General features: G+C 47.8%; 1 protein-coding gene across 5 annotated transcripts in view; it reads left to right on the top strand.

Annotated features, from left to right (window-relative positions):
• Positions 1-18,878, top strand: part of RBPMS2 (RNA binding protein, mRNA processing factor 2) — a 48,465-nt gene that overhangs the window by 4,187 nt on the left and 25,400 nt on the right. For 3 of the 5 annotated variants that reach the window (XR_003093223.1, XR_003093222.1, XM_014518343.2), the window contains exon 2: positions 18,812-18,876. Coding sequence is in view for 3 of the 5 variants with exons in the window: in XM_014518343.2 (XP_014373829.1) it covers positions 18,812-18,876 (65 nt within the window). In the remaining 2 variants the exon portion in view is untranslated. Of the gene's footprint in view, positions 1-18,811 lie in introns of all 5 variants that reach the window. The other 2 variants (XM_025199877.1, XM_025199876.1) reach the window with 1 other exon arrangement.

Below are 18,878 nucleotides of genomic sequence, written 5' to 3'. Positions count from 1 at the left end.
CCCTCTTCCCCCCCCCCCCCCCCCCCCCACAAATTAATAGAAATGTTAAATACTCAGGATGCAACACCAGCCCTGTTCTATTTCTCTAGACACCTTCTTCCTCCCTCCCCCCCCCCCCCCCAAACCCCAAACACACCCCCCCAAAACCCAAAACTGATACATGACCACTTATCGTTATCTTTTGTTTACAATTCTTAAACCAGTCGTCAATCCACATGACAGCCTATGTATGCAGGGTATTCTGAGTTAACATAGAGTGCGAGGGGGAGACTGCACCAAATGCTTTACCCATGTGCAAACATTGTATCTATAGCCTTCCCTGGAAACCTTCACTTCAGTCTTGGTCTATGAACTGCTCTAGCCAGAGGTTTGCTTAACTATGTGCGTGGGCTCATGCTTCTTATTTATATTACAACAAGAACCTCTGTCCTAATGAACATCCCCACTGTGGTAAATGTTGGACATATGGAACCAAGACGGTCCCTGCCCTGTCACTTTCCTCCTCCCCCAACACTGCTTAGGATTCAGTGACTCCTTAAATGTCAGTCCAGTTCCCACAGCAGTACCTGCTAGCAGGTTCAGAGGCACCTATGAAGGTACTTTAAACAGAGGCAAATCCAAAAGATAAGGGCCACAGGGGCATGTGAGATCCAGGCTAGGGGAGAAGTGATGAGTCTGCCTGCTCTGCTCTGCCCTGCCCCTGTCTGAGGCACCTATTTCAAAAGAATCTCTAACTAGAAGTAGAGTGCACCTCCCAAACTGGCTCTGCGTTTACTGGAAAAATGGCTGGGCTTAGCTGGGATGTTCTGCCTCATCTCGGCTACTTCCCAGCCATGATGGAGAATGGGTCCTCATTGGAAGAATGGCCCTGAGTTCTAACTTCTCCCCAGCTGTGGGGGGGTGTAGATGGCTTTCAATAGGCTTTACTCTGTTTACATCACATCTGAGGAGTACCTTTATGCAACCATGCTGGCCATCTCTTGTCCCTGGTAATCTGTGCCCTCTTGGAGTCTGCTGCCTTTTTTTGCTCTTCCTAAGAAGCCTTCTAAGAGTAGATTCAGATCTAATGACCCTGTACTGCTACATCCTGACAGTGACCCTGCTCCTTACAATGCGGTGCTTGAGTAGCTAGCGGTCATGGATAACAAGCTTGTCTTAATTACTTCCTTCCGAGCAGTATAGAATGGTGGTCCCATTGTATTTCTGGTTCTTGTCTACCTCCTCTGGGTTATAAAGGCGTGACTTGGAGTGTCTGTGTTTGGCTGTGCTGGTTCATCCAATAGATGTGTCATTACAATTTCCAATTAAATGCAGTGGTATTGAGCACAGAAAAGCAATCTACAAATTTCATTCGTGGTTTGCCCATGAACATGCCCCTTCTGTTTCCAGGCTTTTCCTTCCTTTCCCCCAACAGTCTATTGAATACCACTGCCTGCACACAGTAGTGTTCCAGCACCCAAATCTTAAGTGACCCCTCAGTTGTGCTAATCTAGTTACTAGTTTTACACATCCCTATGACTCTGACAGTACACTTTCCTGACTTTCTTCCATACTTCTACCTTCTGTAGATATTCTCAGGTATGTCACAATTCAGTTTCTGCCTGATCTCTAAGCTCCTTTTTAGAAGTCATTAGATGCAGGGGAGCTCTAATTTCATGTGACCCCCAAGATGGGTCTTCTAGTAAAGCCTAGCCTTGGGAACTGTCTTTTCTAGCAAAAGCTACATCCCACTTGCTAGAAAAAGCAGAAGTCTCATGCTTGGGTTCTTCTAAATAAAGGAAACTTACTCTTTGTATGCTTGCTTGCATGCATTTTAAACCAATCAAGAATAGTTTTATGTTCCCACTGTCTCATCACACCTGTCCGAGTCCTGATCTTGCTAGCACCATCTCTGCTGAAGCAAAATGCTCGTATCAGTCCTACTGCAGGAAGGTGTCCTAAGCAGTAGAGTACCTTTTTTCCTTTCTTCCAGTACATCATTCTTCATCAACAGCTCTACAGGTTGGAGGTGCAAGGCCCCTTATTGTGAACGCAATGGGGAATACACTTGGATTTTAAGATGCTTATGTATTTGTTCTTAATCCCATGTCTAGCATTTTGTTGTCAATTTGGAGACTGACAAGCTAGGTCTGTTTGGCACTGGAAAGTACTAGATGCCTCTGAGGAAGATGCAGGTAAGCCTGCAAAGGAGTTATTCCATTATAGGGATATCTTTTTCCCTAACTTACATCAGCCAGGGGGTGGGTTACACTAAAATGGGAATGCTTAGATCATCAAAGATACTGGTGTCCTACCTCATGCCTGTTCTTAGTCACTTCTTGACAAGGAGTTTCTTTGTGCATCTTTGTGACCAGCTGTAAAACAGCCGCCCACTGCCATAAGCCACTAGGAGCTTCTGGCCTATTTTTGCCCTGTTCTAACCAGCTAGTTTTTAATCTTTACATTTCTTTGTGGGTTAACAGTATATGCTTAACAGTTTGGAGTTTTCTTATGGTTGCATTGGATTAATCTACATTGAATGCTCATGCAAGAGCTAAAATCTAAAGTGCTCTCCCTCAAAGATGTTAATGCCTGGTTTAGCCTAAGGCTGTCTGTAATCAGAAACTACACACCAATGGTCACTCTTGCCTTGCAGATAGCAAGGAGATTGGTCTTCATAATAAAAGTAAAACAATAGTATGCTGCGCTATAAGGGATCTCCAGCAAATTGCTGTTCATGGAAGAATTGGATTTTGGCTTTATTAAGGATGGAGTTTTTAGTTGGGCAAAGATTGGTGAAGCATAGCATTGTGTGCCTCCTTTCTCTCTCCCCCCCCCCCCCCCCCAAAAAAAAAAAAACCCAAAAAACAAAAACCCCAACCAAAACAGGCTGGAATGCAACTTTAGCACACTGAAAAGGTGCGGGGGTGCTGTTTGTGGGGAAATAGCTTTGATACTGGCTTGAGGGGAAGGGTAGGTGGGGGATCTTCAAATACTAACTACTTCTCATTCCACTCAACTGGGGAATTAAGTTCCTTTACTGGGAAGAGACTTGAGACGAGATGTAGTAATTTGGGAGTTTTTAATAGGCTATCTGGAAAGCATCTTGGATCCTCTCTCAGACTCTGATCGATTTTTAAGTCAACATAGCTTCATCCAGAAAGGTGGTATGATAACCAGAGAAAGTTGGTTTGTTCTATGCCTGGATGGGAGACTTCAGTGAAAAACCCAAGCTGCTGCAGGAAGGAATAGATAAGCAGTGCCTGCAGGTAAAAGTGCCAACTGATTACGAGGTCCTACCTTGCCAAGTAGTTGCTGCATATTTTTGGTAAGAAGGGCTACCTACTTATGAGGCATAGTCTTGGTTAATAAACTATCTAGACTGGAGTTGTTAATCTTGTAGCATGGCAAACCTAGACGTGGTGATCTTGACTTTTGGATCCAAACTTGGGGTTGGTGCAGTCATTCCTGTCTATGGGACAGGGCATGTCAGTGGCTGATGTAAAGCCTCTGAATGGCTTGGAATTCTGCAAAGGGTTGTATGCCAATGGCCATAAATGCCTGTCTCTGTGAAGTTGATAGTAATGCCAGATAGAGCCACTGCCCTCAAAGGTGTTTCATAAGGGCTAGTGTGAGGCAGTTCTGGCTTTCATACCAGGAAGGAGATGCCCATGCCTTGATACCCTCCTGCGGGGAGGGTGTTTTGAGCTGTCGGAGCTCTCTTTTAGAGGAGACTGCATGACATGCTGCAGAAATAGAAAGGCTAGGAGGTGAATAGAATGCAAAGACTAGGCAGCGGTGATCAGGTACATATATGCAGCAAAGCTGGAAGACTGGGCGTGTAGTGTCCCCAGGAATTGGCCCCTGGGCCTGCTAGATGCTACCATAATCTGTCTATTAGAGTGGAGAGCTGCTCCCTAGGCCCAAAGTTGTTCCTGGCTTTACAAATCAAAAATCAGGGAGGGATGGAGTTGAAGTTTTCCTTTAACTTAACATTGGGCTGTTCTGAATCTTCCTGTCTTGGAACAACTTCTGTAAGTCCTGAAGGATGGAAAACCACCCACATTGGAGCAGGCTTAGTTTTTTAACTTGGTTATTAACTGCCTGATGGCCCTTTCCACAGGGAGTCAAGTCCAAGGTCTGTTTTCGGATTACTAATGTCTGGCCTCAAACTCCATGAGAGTTGCTGGTTCCCTCCTTCCTTCCCCCTTGGATATTGTTATGGATTCCATAGCAATATACATGTTCCTTCACATCCTCCAGACTGCCCTTGAAGGCAGTTACATGGACTGATCTGGGAGCTGAGGCACTTGTTTCTGACCAAAGGATGGAATATAGGAAGATGTTTTGCTAGCTGGTGGGAATGGCCTGAACTGCCCTGCAACCCTAGCTACCAGGCTTCTGTGAGCTGGATTTTATCCCTCAATGGGGACAACCCTCTGAGTTAAGAGGGTGGACTCCCTTAAGCTAAGTAGAAGGTCTATGCTTGGACACTGCCTGAGTGCAATGAAAGCTGGGAACTGCGTGCAACTGGCCAGTAAGTCTAGACCCTGACTTGCTGCTTGGAGTGACCACAAAGGCCAGTGCTGCTGGAATGCCAATCTCTTGTTCAGCTGTACGGTCCCCAAATGGCCTGAATGCTCTGTGTAGCTCTTGGACACACAATTGTAGCTCTCCCTGCAGATTGCCTATGAGGCGGAAGGCATATGGCGCACAAGTTTCTGGATGTGATCTTGTGGATGCTGTTTTGAGTCCTTGGTAGCTGTATCTAGGTCATGCTGCCACATTCTCCCGAATGCCTAATGTCTGGGGCATGCCTTGTCCTTGCCAGACTCCAAGACCTCTAGATTGCTTTAGAGAAAGAAGACAATTGCAGGAGGGCCCTCAAGGCTCCCCAGTGTGGGTGTAGGTTCAGGAGGTGCAAATAACCCCTTCTGCCACTTTCTTTAGACAGGCCTGGAACTTTTCTGCAGTAAAGAGGGTGATGGGAGCAGTGGGTTTTCCCCACTTGATGTGTCCCTACTAGCTCCTTCCAACCCCTGCACAGTTCTGCTTGCCTCTATCTGGGCTTAGTGCAGGCCCTCCCTGCTCCTGGACCGTCTTCTTCCTGAGCTTCTGCCCTGCATATGCTTTGTTTTATCCCTCTTCCATGTTCGCATGGTCTCCTATAGCAAGACATGGGTTGGGCACAGTCCTGCGTCTGCCTTGGTGTTTGGGGAAGATGTAGGGCCCGAATGCTCAACTAGGTTGATGGTCCCCTTGTACTGCTACTGCTTCTGGCAGTGGACTCCTTCCTCACATCTGTTCTGGACCAGAACTAATGACCTATTTAAAGGCTGGGACTCCTTCGGCTGAGGGAAGGGACCCCACTCAGGACCTGGGGGTGTGCTCAGCAGGGATACCACTGCTGTACTGCATCAATGACACAAAGTATCGGAAGTCTAGGGCTGCACCTTGTATCTGAAATCCATGGCTGACTACAGTGTCTTGCTGCTAGTGAAAGGGTGACACTAACCCTGGATGGTGACAACCTTTGTCTACGGAGCATGTTGGGCAGGAACTTCCTCCAGTGCCCTGGGCACATCTCCTTGGTCCTTCTGGTCCTGGCCTCTTTTACCTAGAATGACCAGCCATACACTGGGGAGATGAAGACCCGGATGCAGCCATCTGGAGCCACCAACCTCCTTGTATCAGTGATCCTGGGCCCATAGCCTTGAGCAGTTTGAAGGGCTGAGCTCCTCTAATGTGGTGCAGAGAATGCTACAGGAGTGAAGGACCCCTTCCCCTGCCTGGGCCCCTAGTGCATGGGATGCATGCTATACTTGAGTCTTCCTGTCAGGAGGTTTCTGAACGCTTTTTCCCTTTGGGTTGCGCTCTAGGCTGAGGCTGGGTGTGAGCGGCTTTCAGGGTGTTGGCTTCCAGACTCTTGCTGCTCCACGTACCTGTTTGGTCTGGGAGTCCTTGCACCCCTCAGCAACACTCCTGGCTGTGAGTGGTCACTGACTGGGGGGAGGGGTGTTACTTGCTCATAATGATCCACAGTTGATTAGAAGTCCAGTATCCTGTTACTTGAACTACGCATCATGACACTCCCTGTTGATCTGTCCTCCGTCCACTTCACTCATGGACTACCGTAGTGGGCTCTTGCTATAAGCCTCAGTCAGGCTTTCCTTGAACTCTGATATCTGAGGCTGTAGCAAATGCTGCAGGCAGTAACCCGTTTCCTGCTGTAGCTGTGAACGGAGTTGGGCTAATAACAGAGCAGTAGAAGCTCCCTGGTACAGAGCTGAGCACTGTGTTCCAGCCCAGCAGGGCTTCCTTGGGTTGGCCCAATGGTACTAATCTCATGCACCATTTCGTGGGACTTAGCCTGCTGTACCAGGCTTATCTCCATCCATGTGCTTCCTGCCCTGTCGCACAAACTAGCATCTGTCTCCCTTTCCTGGTGAGCTCTGAGTGCAGTCTTCCTGCCCTGACCACAGCAGCTGGGCTAGAACCCAGTTTTAATACAGTTCCCTGTAGCCAGATGTGCAGGATAAAACTCCCCTGCATCCCCTTCAGCCATTTCTGAGCTTTAACTCTTCAATTAAAAAAATAAATAAAAAAAAATGGAGGGAATCCTCATTGCTTCCTCCCATGCACTTGCATTGCTTTGCTTTAGCCAGCACAGCTTTACTGATGGCTGCCATTAAACTGACACTGCATGCCTCCATCCCTGTCCCTTGTTCCCCTTGCATGAACAGGACTGCTCTTGCTTTGGATTGGGGCCTAAGCACTGGTGTGCTGCATAGGGGAGCTTGGCATAGGCTCTCTTTGTCTCCATCAATCATTCTTACCCATGACTTGTTTAAAATCACTTTCATGCCTGGCTGGGCAAAAAGGATTGACTGCTGCAAGTCCATAAAGGCATGAGAACATGAGGCTGAGAGCATCCAACTCCTCATGCACCATTGGGGAGGGCAGGTGGCTGCACCACAGCTCAGGTGTGCAGTCATAGGGGGCAGGGGGTAGATGGAAGAAGCTCTCACTTCATTCTTGGATACAGGTGTCCCACTCCCTCCACCCTCCATGTGCTACTTGTTAGAAGTTCTTCTATGCATGCCTCTGATTTGATAGAGGTAGCCGTGTTGCTTGAAGTCCAGCCATATAGACCGTCACTGATGGGTATACAAAAACAGTGACTGGTCTGCCCTAAAAAGTAGTAGCAGATGTATCTTTGCCAGTGCATGAAGATCCTTTCTTCCCTCCCTGACTGTATAGTAAGATCTCTAGTTATCAGATGGCTTAGTCTTCTGCAGGCAACTGATTGACGTGAGCCAGGGGCAGGCAATTATTTCGGGTGGAGGGCCACTTACTGAGTTTTGGCAGGCCATCGGGGGCCGCATGACGGGTAGCCAGGGAAAGACTAAAATTAATTTGTGTGGGGGGGGTTTTTTTTGTTTTTTGTTGTTTTTTTTTTTTTTTTTAGGGGCCCTGCGGGCCGGATAGAATGGTCTGGTTGGCTGCTTCTAGCCCATGGTTCACATTTTGCCCACCCCTGATGTGGACAGACTGCTCTGAACAAGCTTTGACTCAGAAAGCAAATTCAGACCCTTGTCTGGGGCTCTGGAGAGTACTCCAGGGTGGGGGGAGGCAGGCCGGGGAGAACAGTGACTTCATTAGAGCACTCCTCAACTGCACTGCTGGGCTAGACGCTAGGAATGTCTGCCCCCGCCCCCCAGAAATGCGGCCGTCTGGCTGGCTATCGCATTCTGTCTTGAGTGGCTTTTGAAATATGACTGTCACATGCAGTGAAACCTTTGGGGAAGCCATCTCGGTAGCATGTGTCCAGGCTGGAATATGGCTGAGTGGCAGGATGCTCTTGGGTGCTTTGGAAGTTTTAAATGACCAGCAGAGTCAGCCCATGGCTGCCAAGATGGGGTCCTGTCTGTACTGACTACATCCTTTCTCCTGCAGAGGAGGCCATTTCCTGTTCCTGAACACTATGAAGGGCCCTTTCTGTGATCCCAAGCTGGATAGGCATGGATGCTGCTATGCTTGCTGTTCTGTATTCAAAGATCCTTCAGTCTTGCCTTGAAGGCCCAGTTTCAGGACGAAAAAAGCAGGTTGGGTCTTGTGCTGCATTTAGTTCTTGGTCTTGGACTTGCAGAGTAGCCAGTGCAGTGGTTTTGTGATGCAGTCTCCCCCAGGAATTGGTGTGCCTTCCCCACCCCGGTCTATTGAAGAGAACATGGCTTCTGTTGCTACTACCGCAAGCTGGGGGCCAAGTGCCTGGAGGGTCCCAACACTTGGCCTTCTGAATAGGGACTTTGGGCGTCTGTCTTTCTGGTTAGGCAGGGACTGGGCTACTATGCTTGGGAAGATCACTGCAGTTCACCAGCATTGCTGCAACTCAAGTGACCTGCCCTGAAACCTTCCTGTACCTTTTTTGTGCTCTCCATTAGCGGGAGGACAGCTTACAGGCCCTTCTTTGAATTGGGATCATTTTAGAAATGTAAACTCCCCTTCAAAGTATTTAAAGGGGGAATACATCAGACCAGGGCTTATTGTCAGTGACAACCTCTTCTATTAAATACAATTTCACTTTCCATGCAGAATCTGGCCTTCCTAACATGGTGCCTAGTGGCAGGAACTTAAGCCTCGGAGAATACATCTTGAGCTGACAGATGAGTCTGCCAGCTAACGTAATTTTTTCTAATCTTCATGGTTGAAGTTCTAAATGTTTCTCTTCCTGCAGTCCTGTTTTGCAAGCTCCATGTTCCTTGCATTACTCAGGAGTGCCTTATAAGTCCCGGCTCCTACAGCTGACTGCATCACAGCATTCCATCAGCCTGTCGTCAAGTGGCCCCAGCTGCATCTCGTCCAGAGCTCCAGGCTCGGCGGAGCTGACGTGCAGCGCTGCGAACCGGCCATGGGGGCCACGGCTGTAATCCCCTGTGAATTGCGTGTCCCAGCTGCATGGGAGCGCTGCCTGGCTTCTAATGCATGAGGGGGCTGCCCTGTCCTGCAGGTGGAGTACACGGTGTGTCTCATCCAAAAGTGGCTGCACAGCTATGTTTTATAGCAGATTGTTATCACTTTTTTTTTTTTTTTTTTTTTTTTTTAGGCAGTTTTCCAAGAAAACCTCTAATGCTGCTGCACATCTCTGGCAAAGCAAGAGCCTTGGTGTCTGTAGTGATAGTGCACGCACTACGGATGTTGAAGCCACGTAACGCATGACGGGAAGAGCCAGGGGGCCCAGGGGGAACTTTAATGTCTGTGGGTTCAGGCCGTCTGAGCTAAGATCACCTGCTTGTAGAGGAGAGCTTCACTTGGCTAAAATTGGTCCATGTACCATGGGACACATCTGAGCTCTAGGTTTAAGAGCTGGATCAGCATTTTCTGTGGATAGCACAGGTGGCTGGCATGTCAGCTAAGGTTTTGAAGAGTACCATTCCCCTTGAGGGGCCCTTAAAATTGAGGCTCGCTCAAAGCCTTTTTTTAGATCTAGCTCTTCCTTTTAAAATTTATGCTTGAGACTACCTGACAGGCTGTTCTATTGGCACTGCTTGGTGGATATAGCCATGATGCAGGGCTTTCCTTCCCAGGTCAGTTAACTGCTCTTGGTTATGTTGGGCAGGGCCAGCTTCTGATATCTATTGCTCACTAGCTGGTTGAGGTGATAGTAGAGGCAGACCTGGGCAAGAATCAAAATGACTAACTCCAGAGGAATCTCTGGGCAGAGGGGAGTATGAACACCTGGTTAGTATCATCTTAGACAAATTGGAAGACTGGGCCAAAAGCAGTCTCATGAGATTCAACAAGGACATGTTCTGTCCCAAGTGCAGGACTTTGTACAACCCCATGCACTGGTACAGGCTGGGGGCTGACTAGCTGGGCAGCAGCTCTGTAGAAAAGGACCCGAGGTCTACAGTGACCAATAAGCTGAATATGAGCCAGCAGTGTGCCCTTGTTGCCAAGAAAGCTAATGACATACTGGGCTGCATTGGTAGATGTGTTGCCAGTAGGTCAAGGGAAGAGATTATTCCCCTTTTAAGCACTAGTGAGGCCACATCTGGAATACTGTGTTCAGTTTTGGGCCCCTCACTATAGAAAGGATGTGGACAAATTGGAGAGTCCAGTGGAGGGCAACAAAAATGGTGAAGCGTCTGGGGGACACGACTGGGAACTGGGCTTATTTGGTCTAGAGAAAAAAAGATGGAGGGGATTTAATAGCATCCTTCAGTTACCTGAAGCGGGTTTTGAAAGAGGATGGAGCTGGACTGTTTTTAGTGGTGGCAGATGACAGAACAAGGAGCAACTTCCCTGCAGCAAGGGAAGTTTAGGTTGGATATTGGGAAGAACGTTTTCACTAGGAGGGTAGTAAAACATTGGAGCAGGTTACTCAAAGGTGGTGGAAACTCCATCCTTGAAAGCTCTCAAAACCTGGCTAGGCAAAGCATTGGCTGGGATGATCTAGTTGGGTATGATCCTGCTTTAAGCAGGGGGTTGGACTAGACCTGCTGAGATCCCTTCCAACCCTCATTTTCTATGATCTTGTCCAGTCCTTTGGCTGCTAGGTCAGACTGTGTTCTGGTTTGGACTGAACTCTAAGCATCCATAAATCTGAGTGGTAAGTGACTTGGAAAACAAACCATGCACTAGCAAAAGGTTGAATCTGCTCCCGTTGTTGAGGGCCCCTGGGCTATTGCCACGGACAAATGACAGAACTTTGTCATGTGCAGGTAACCCCAAAACGCTGGGACTGGTGGGTGGTACTAGTAGAACAGGCTTAACATTGGAATCAGCGCAGTGTAGGCTGGAGCAAGATATTGGTGCTTCTATGTAACTGGAAGGGCTGCAAGTCTTGCCCTGTTGAACAAAATAGCACCGGGCTTGTCAGGGTCTGAACCAGCACTGTCTTAGCTTCTGGTCTGACTTCTGATTGGTAAGACACCAAACTTTTTTTCTTGCCTGGAGGCCTTGCTTTTATCTAGAAAGGGATAGAGCCTTACCTAGGCAGAAGGAATGTGTGCTCATGACTGAAGGCAACACTCAACAAGAGTTGTTGTTGTTTTTTTGTTTTGTTTTTGTTTTTTAAACTGTTCCTAAAGGGATTTAGGTGTGAAAGTCCACCCCCCCCCACCTGCCCCCTAAAAAAAAAAAAAAAGTTGTCCTCCCTCGTCTCTTGGTCTAACTCTTGTCAGTAAAAGTTTTCAGGTACCTGAAGTTCTGATATTCCTACTGCCCTCAAGCAGTTCCCGACCTCAAGTCGTGACCCAAATGAGGGTCACGGGGCAATGCCAGTGGTGCCACACAAAGGATGAGCCATGTCACGTGCCAGGAACTCCTCTTCCCCAAGGCTGATATGGCCGCACTCTGTTCCCAGCAGCGTATCACAGCAAAAAAAGGTTGGGAACCACTGATCTATGCGCCAAGTGGCTCGGCCTTCTCTTGTTCGTGTGCAGCCTGTTCTAGACGACTACTATTTCCTGAAGGGCTTCAGTTGGTGCACTTTTGAGTGTGCCTATGGAATTGGGCACTGCACAAAAGACTGGCTATAGTGTGTATTCATTCTTTCTTACTTTTGCGGTGAGAAGCACTAGTGGAGTTGGTGCATTTAACTTGTGTTTTCCTCCTTCCTCTGCCTATGCTAATACAAAATTGTTTTTCCATCTCCAAGGCTGTGGGGCAGAGGGTTGCCAGCCTGGCTATATGCCAAGCAGGGTGAGGACATTCCACCCCCATCTGACTTCTTGTGGGAACTGGAACAGTGTTAAGGTTGACTTCTTCAAACTGGGATGGTGAGATGTCTGCATCCACTTAGCTTTTTGGGCTGTGAATCTTGTCCTGGAGTTGAGCATCACTTTCTTTAAAAAAGGGGGGGGGAAAAAAAAAAAGTCTATTGCTTCTCTAATGCTCAGAAAAGGAGTAATGCTTTTTTTTCCACATAATTTGGGGTGGGGGGAGGTGGAGAAAGAGAATGGAGTTGGGTAGAGAGGTTGCTGCTCTAGATCAACATTATCTAAGCCTCCCAGCCTGACCCAGGGTTGTAAGGAAGAGATGCAGTGGGATGCTATATAGAAACTGGCTAAGGAGAGCACCCCGGACCCATACTTAATGATTCTCTCTCAAATCTGCCTCTTTTGGTTGTACCCATTTCCTGCACCTGTGGAGTTAGTGCTACTGAGGTGAAACTTTGGAGGAGGGGAGTGAGGGGCAAAGGATAACAGGATTTGCCTCCCAGTGTGGTGCTATTGGTGAAACATCTTGAATCCAAGATTAGAAGCTGTGCCTGCTGCTCTACAGTGGGGAATGGGGAGAGAATTTGTTACTCTTCTCCAAGGAGAGACTTCTCTCATGGTCCCAAAGGGCCACCCCCACAGAATGCCCTACTCTTCTCAAAACGCTGGGTTTTAAAGGCAGTTCCAGGAATACTTGTATGGGCTCAACACTTTGCCCCTAAGCACCAAAGAGCCTGCCCGAGTCTGGTGCTACAACAAGAGCACAGGACACTAGAGATGTTTTGGGGAGGGTGAAGGGGCAGCTGTTCTAGAAGCACCTGGAGTCCTGGTCTATCAGGAACTGGATTTCTCTCAGACCCATCTGGGAGTTGTCCCACTATCCCAGTTGACTGCACCAGCCAACTGACATGGAGCGTCATTACCAATAAATCAATACCTCCTTGTTGTATAAGTGATGGGACTTGAGAGTACATGTGGATTTCAGTCCCTGGAGCCCCTTTCTTGCTCTTCCTTCCTCCAGAGTTTGCACTTCTGTGATCTTCATCCTAAGGCATGTGCATATATAGCTGGTGTCTGTCTATTTTCCAGACATCTGTAACATTCCCTTGTGCTATAATCTCTGTGTGTGGATTTACTTTCCCTTCCCTGGATGGAAGGGCTGAGAGGGGTGGGAGGAGGGGAAGCAAGGGTCATTGCTAAGAGGAGCTGAGAAGCGAAGCTATGGCATACAAGGTTGTGGGAAATGGGACATCCAACCAGGTCCCAAGCCAAGTGCGTGGCTCTTACCCAGTGCAGGTTTTCAAGAGTGATTGGTTTCTCTAGACTACTTCCTGTGAGAAGGGCCAAACTGGTTGCTGGCAGCAGTTGGAGGTTGTCCAGGACAATCTCCCACTCTCCCCAAGTCTCCTGTTGAGCTTGGACGAGCAATGCTGGAATTTGAGAGCTGACTTTCCAGTGGCTTATTCTACTTAACATGGCTTGAACAATTTTCAAATACTAGTGGGGGAGACTGTGCCAGAGCCCTTCTCTTCCTACCTTTGTTGTAAATGGATTAAATTAATGTTGATGGGGACTGTGTAATTCAGAGTGAGTTGTTAATGTGAACCATGCTTGTCCTGAGCTCAACACATCACTTTAGAAGCACAGGAGACAAGGAAGGAGATCTAAACTACTCAAGCTATTTCCCAGGACTCCTTAAAGATCTCCCTGATCCACCTGAAACTAATGCAGCTCTTTCCTTCTAGCAGCCCTGTCACAAGGACTTACTGATCAACACCTCATAGGACCATGTTAAATACCATTAGGGATGTTTCTTTCTATCTGAACAGAAAAAGCATCCCCCTCCTGCAGGCGAAGCGTACTAGGAATCCTGAAATATTGAAGAGGGAAGGCAACTTCACAAGGCTAATGCATGTGTAAGCACAGAGCTTGTAGTGTGGCTGCTTTCCATGCAGAGAAATGGGCCAGTGTCCTCTGGGAACACATGGCAGATGCTTGTTGTACTCTGGACTGATGCTATTCAGCCACCAGCTATGCACAAGCAGCATCTGTGCAGGTGTTGTGTATTCAGTAGTTCAAGCAGCCCTGACCAGCAACTGGAGCATATGAAGAGCTGTCTTTTCTGCAGCAAGAACTAAGCAAGCAGAGCCTGCTGAATAATATGGCTGCCCACAACAGATCCTTTCTAATGCTCTAGATGTGTCCTAGACAAAATGCCACATAGTACTCCTGCTGCCAAGGGTCTGGCTTGTCCAAATGCAGAACAGGCTAAAATGGCCTTAAAGCAGGGATGGGATTAGGTTGGGACCTTGCCTGTAGCAAAGTAGGAGTCAGTCTAGTGGCTAGGGGTGAGGATGGGATAGGTTACACTAGATACCCATTTGGGGAGGGAAGGGAAAGGGTGGTTTTTCTGCTGGTTGCTTGACTAGAATAGTCTGAAGAATTTTAGCTGGAAGGAGAAAAATGAACATAGTTCAAGGATGCTTGTCTGGTCTGATGCTCTGTAACTTGGCTTTGATCTCTGGTGCTGCCAGTCAGATGAGGTGAACAGCTCTATCCTAAGTGAGGCCAAGAGCTTGGGACTGTTGCAACTTGAATGTCTACTTTTTTTGCTGACTAGGTTCTTTGGGTGAATCTGAGAGATTTTATTAGACCAACTGAAATAGTTGGGGGGTGGGGGGGGTTCTTGGCAAGTTTTCGGGTCTAAAAAGCCTTTGTCAGGCTGAGGAAGCCTCTGCAGTTTGTGTGCTCTTCCTGGATGGAATAAATAGTAAAGAAGCCAAAGGCTGGGTTGGTCTGCATGTGAGGCAGGCAGGCAGTTAGTGAGAATGTAAATTGAGGAGTCAGTGGGTGATGGACAGGCTGGGTGGGGAGAGAGAAGGGGGATGAATGTAGCAGGTAAATAGTGGAGAGGTACCTGGGGAGTCGGATATCAGGCAGTTTCTAATGAGTTGTAAGTCCAATGTCTATATTTAGTCCATGGCTTGTTAGGAGACCAGGCTCTATGAATTCCAAGCAATATCTATACTGGGGAGCTCTTGCAGGCCCAGCTATGTGGGTGGAAGATGTGATGAGGTGTGATCTCTGACACTGTACCAGGAAAAATCTTCCCCACCCCTGCCTTCCCATGTAGGTAGCTTTTATTGGTGTTCTTTGGCTGGGGGAGGAGGGGGCTCAAGTGGGAGAGAGGATGGTAGCACACCAAGGCAGAATACAGCACAGCTTTGTTCTGCCAGGATAGATTGGTGGCAAACACTGTGGAAAGGCAAAGGCCACTTTTCTAAGGAGGGTAGTACTTGAAGACCACTTGAAAGCTGTAGTTCTGGGAAGTTCTTGGGTAGCTTCTTTTGTCTAGAAACGAGTCTTTTATTGTTCTGGGGAGGATGGGGGTGGGTCTGAGATGACACTTACCTTGTACTATCTGTTGGGCTTGCTGGCATAATTAATCCTAGGAAAGAGATGCAAACATATGTTCTTGTAAGTGGGAGAGACTTCAGGGGAAAAGTAGGTCTCCTGTAACTTTTTTTTGGGGGGGGGGGAGGGAAGGGGAGCAGAGGGGGGCCTTGCCTGACTCTTGAACATGGAGGAAGCTTGCACAGTTGGCTACTAAAACTAGGGACGAGTTTTTGTTTTGTTTTTGTTTTGTCCCCCCCCCCCAAATCCAAAACTTGGATGAGTTTATACCTGTAGTGTGGTGGACCAGGGGCATGCACTAGTGTTCACTTTTTTGGGAAAGAGGGAGGGGGGAAGGCTTAACACTGAGCTGTGACATTAGGCAGTAACCTCCTCACCCCTCCAGGGTAAGAAATGTCTAGAAACGAGTCTTTTATTGTTCTGGGGAGGATGGGGGTGGGTCTGAGATGACACTTACCTTGTACTATCTGTTGGGCTTGCTGGCATAATTAATCCTAGGAAAGAGATGCAAACATATGTTCTTGTAAGTGGGAGAGACTTCAGGGGAAAAGTAGGTCTCCTGTAACTTTTTTTTGGGGGGGGGGTAGGGAAGGGGAGCAGAGGGGGGCCTTGCCTGACTCTTGAACATGGAGGAAGCTTGCACAGTTGGCTACTAAAACTAGGGACGAGTTTTTGTTTTGTTTTTGTTTTGTCCCCCCCCCCAAATCCAAAACTTGGATGAGTTTATACCTGTAGTGTGGTGGACCAGGGGCATGCACTAGTGTTCACTTTTTTGGGAAAGAGGGAGGGGGGAAGGCTTAACACTGAGCTGTGACATTAGGCAGTAACCTCCTCACCCCTCCAGGGTAAGAAAGGGAAATGGCTGAACAAGCCCTAGAACTGTTCCTGGAAAATTTTAACTGGGCTACCCAAAGAAATAAGCTTCTTAGGAGATCAAAGCAGTTTGCAAGGGGAATAGTTTTATGACTAGCCCCCTGTCCTCAACTCCAGCTGAGCGTGAGGGAGAGACTAACTGGCAGAAGAGCACTGCCTAGTTCAACATTAACCGGTAGAATGCTGCAATTGCAAAGGCATGCATTTCCTTGTCCAGGGTATTAGGGAGAATTGTGAGAGCTGGGGGAGGAGAGGGGGTAGAGAGTTGTGTGTCCTGAACTCATAAGTGAAGCAGCCCTCCAACTGCAGGGACAGCTGGAATAGGATAAGGAGAAATGAAACTAATAGCTCACCCAGGCAGTGGGTTTAAGCTCACTACCGCTGAGAAGTATCTTCTTGCCTGTCTCAGGCCAGAAAGGTTGAGCTCCAGAGGCTCCGTGATTTGAGCATTTGAAGGCAGTACAAGAGATGTCAAACTGATAGCATCAGTTCCATGATGGTGGGTGGTCTGCAGCACTCAAGGTACCATGAGAGTCTGGGTGGACTGGCAACTGTCCAAATTGCCACTTCCTATTGGACTTCTATGTGCTCACTAGCAGCTGACTTAAAGCTTCAGCTGCCTGCACACAGCATTGCCTTGACCTCTTGCTGCATGGAGCTAAATCACTTTGGCTTGCTCACAAACCAGGGGACTCCCCAAGGGGAGGTGTGGTGAGCCAGATCAGGAAACTGCAGAGCCCAAATTCTGGCAGTAGCTAGGGGTAAATCTAGGACTTCCCCTCTACCCGCAAGCTTCTTGTGTACAAAACTGTCTTTCCTAGCTCGGTGTAGGGCTTGATCCTAGGTTTTTAATATAACAAATGTAAGTTTTGGCTCCTCATTTGTGTTGCCTCTCTTTATGGTGCTTTGACAGGTCTCATCTCTTCTGGGAGAAACTGCCCATAAAAAGGGGCAACTCATGCATATGTATCTGACTGCTCTTTTTAAAATCTCTACAACCTATTTCCAGCAAGTAATCAAGAAACTAAAAGCAATGGCCATGGCTTAAGACAAGATGGAGAAAAATGCTCCACTCACGTGTCTACCAGGGATCTTGGATCTTCTGTTTTTACCTATCCAGCTAAAAGGGGAAATGGGCAGCTGCAAAATGTGCTTGTACAGGCTGAGCACTTAAGTTTAGAAGTGCCAACTGCATGATGTTACAAATGGGAGGAAGACCCTCCTTGGGAAGTGAATGAGCTCCTTTGAAGTAAGCCAGGGTACAGCAAGTCTCTTCAATGTGGGTCTTCAGCAGGACTCTTTTCCCACCTGGTGACAGTCTTTCCACTTGGATGTGGTGCTGGAATGGCCTGCCTTGTTTCTGAACTTCCTGGCATTGGTGAAGGAAATGCTACCTGTTTAATTTGAGGCGTATGATGGCCCCTCTGATCTAATGGTGAAAATGGTTTCTTAGCTGATGGAAAGCTTCAGTAGGTCATGCCCTTTCTGAGATCTTGTTGACAGCTGCCAAAAACTACTGTTTAACAGAAGTTCCCAGTTGGGGTTTTTTACCCCTCAAATTTGACTAATGCCATAAGTAACTTCCCTGTTCAAAATGGGTTCCCTCTTCCTTTTTGCCAGTGGGGCTGAAGATGGCAAGATGTCAGTCACTTTTCCCCTGCAGCTTATCTGCTTTTTGGAGGGAAGACTGTCCTTGGAGATGGTAACTGCCTCCTTATCTATGGGTAGGTCTTCAGCTTCACTGAGAACTGGCTGTTCCTATATGCTCTAGGGTATGACACTGGGGCTAGTCACCAGATAAGACCCAGTGAAAGATGCATGTGGGGTAGAATGATGGTTGAAGGGGAGCTGTAGATGGTGGATGGCCTGGGAGATGGAAGAGCAGTTCAGGCAACCTCCTGTGAACTCTTCTATGTGCGATAATACTGCCTGCAGGAAGGCTTCTTGCAATGATGAAAGCTCCTCTTGCTTACATGACCTTTTTCTTTTTGAGGGCTATGCAGCCTGAGCTCTGATTCCCAACCAAGCAATAACCTTCTGCCATCCATGAGCATCTTCTCTACCTGGTACTCTTACAACAGCTCTTCCCCTTCTCTTCATGGCCTCTTCTTGCTCAGCACCTCATATCTGGTGGAGACTTATACCTAGTTTATGTAGCTGCTTCCCAGGTCCCTTTTTAGTTCTTGTACCAATTGTGGGGGGCGGAGAGGGGAATGGAAATAACAAACTTGCCCTAGAGGCTAAGGGAATGTGGACTCTCCACTTTGATTTGCCCGATGGAGGAATGCTTTCGTGGGCGTGAAGGCTGGATCACAAATGAGAACCCTCGTGGCAACGGAGAGGAGCTGGTTAACAGACCACTTCTAAGGCTGGCAGTACTGCTAGCCAGGCCATATTTCAGGACTAAAGTAACTTCCAGTCAGAAGGGGGTTTCTCAGAAATCAGTGTGCTTGGATTAAAAACATGTGTTTTTTGACACTAGAGCACAGCTTATTTCATACTGAGGGGCAGAGTCTGGGCCTTTGTCCACACCCAAACTAGAGAGCTGTGCAAACCAAAATCCTGCATAGGTCTAAAATCCCCCTGGAGACTGGCTCTAGCATATACAGGCTTAAGCACCTCCTTTTTGGTTCCTTCCACTGTGAAGGATCTAGCACTGCCTTTTGAAGATGATGCTGACTTCAGAAGTGAATAACTTCTCTTGCTTTAGGTGGCTGGCAATTTATAGCCCACAGGCTGGATCCAGCCTGCAGAGTTGGATACTGAAAAAAAATAAAAATAAAACCTGTTTTTTGGTACTCAGTATTGACCATATCTCCTAGGTACGGACACTGTTTGTCAGTGGTCTTCCTGTTGACATCAAACCCAGAGAGCTCTACCTGCTCTTCC

This window comes from Alligator sinensis, unplaced genomic scaffold (assembly GCF_000455745.1).
Source record: "Alligator sinensis unplaced genomic scaffold, ASM45574v1 scaffold1097_1, whole genome shotgun sequence".
In the NCBI taxonomy this organism is placed as follows: Eukaryota; Metazoa; Chordata; order Crocodylia; family Alligatoridae; genus Alligator; species Alligator sinensis.
Note: the sequence above shows the minus strand (reverse complement) of the source record. Positions and strands in the feature narration are given on the sequence as shown.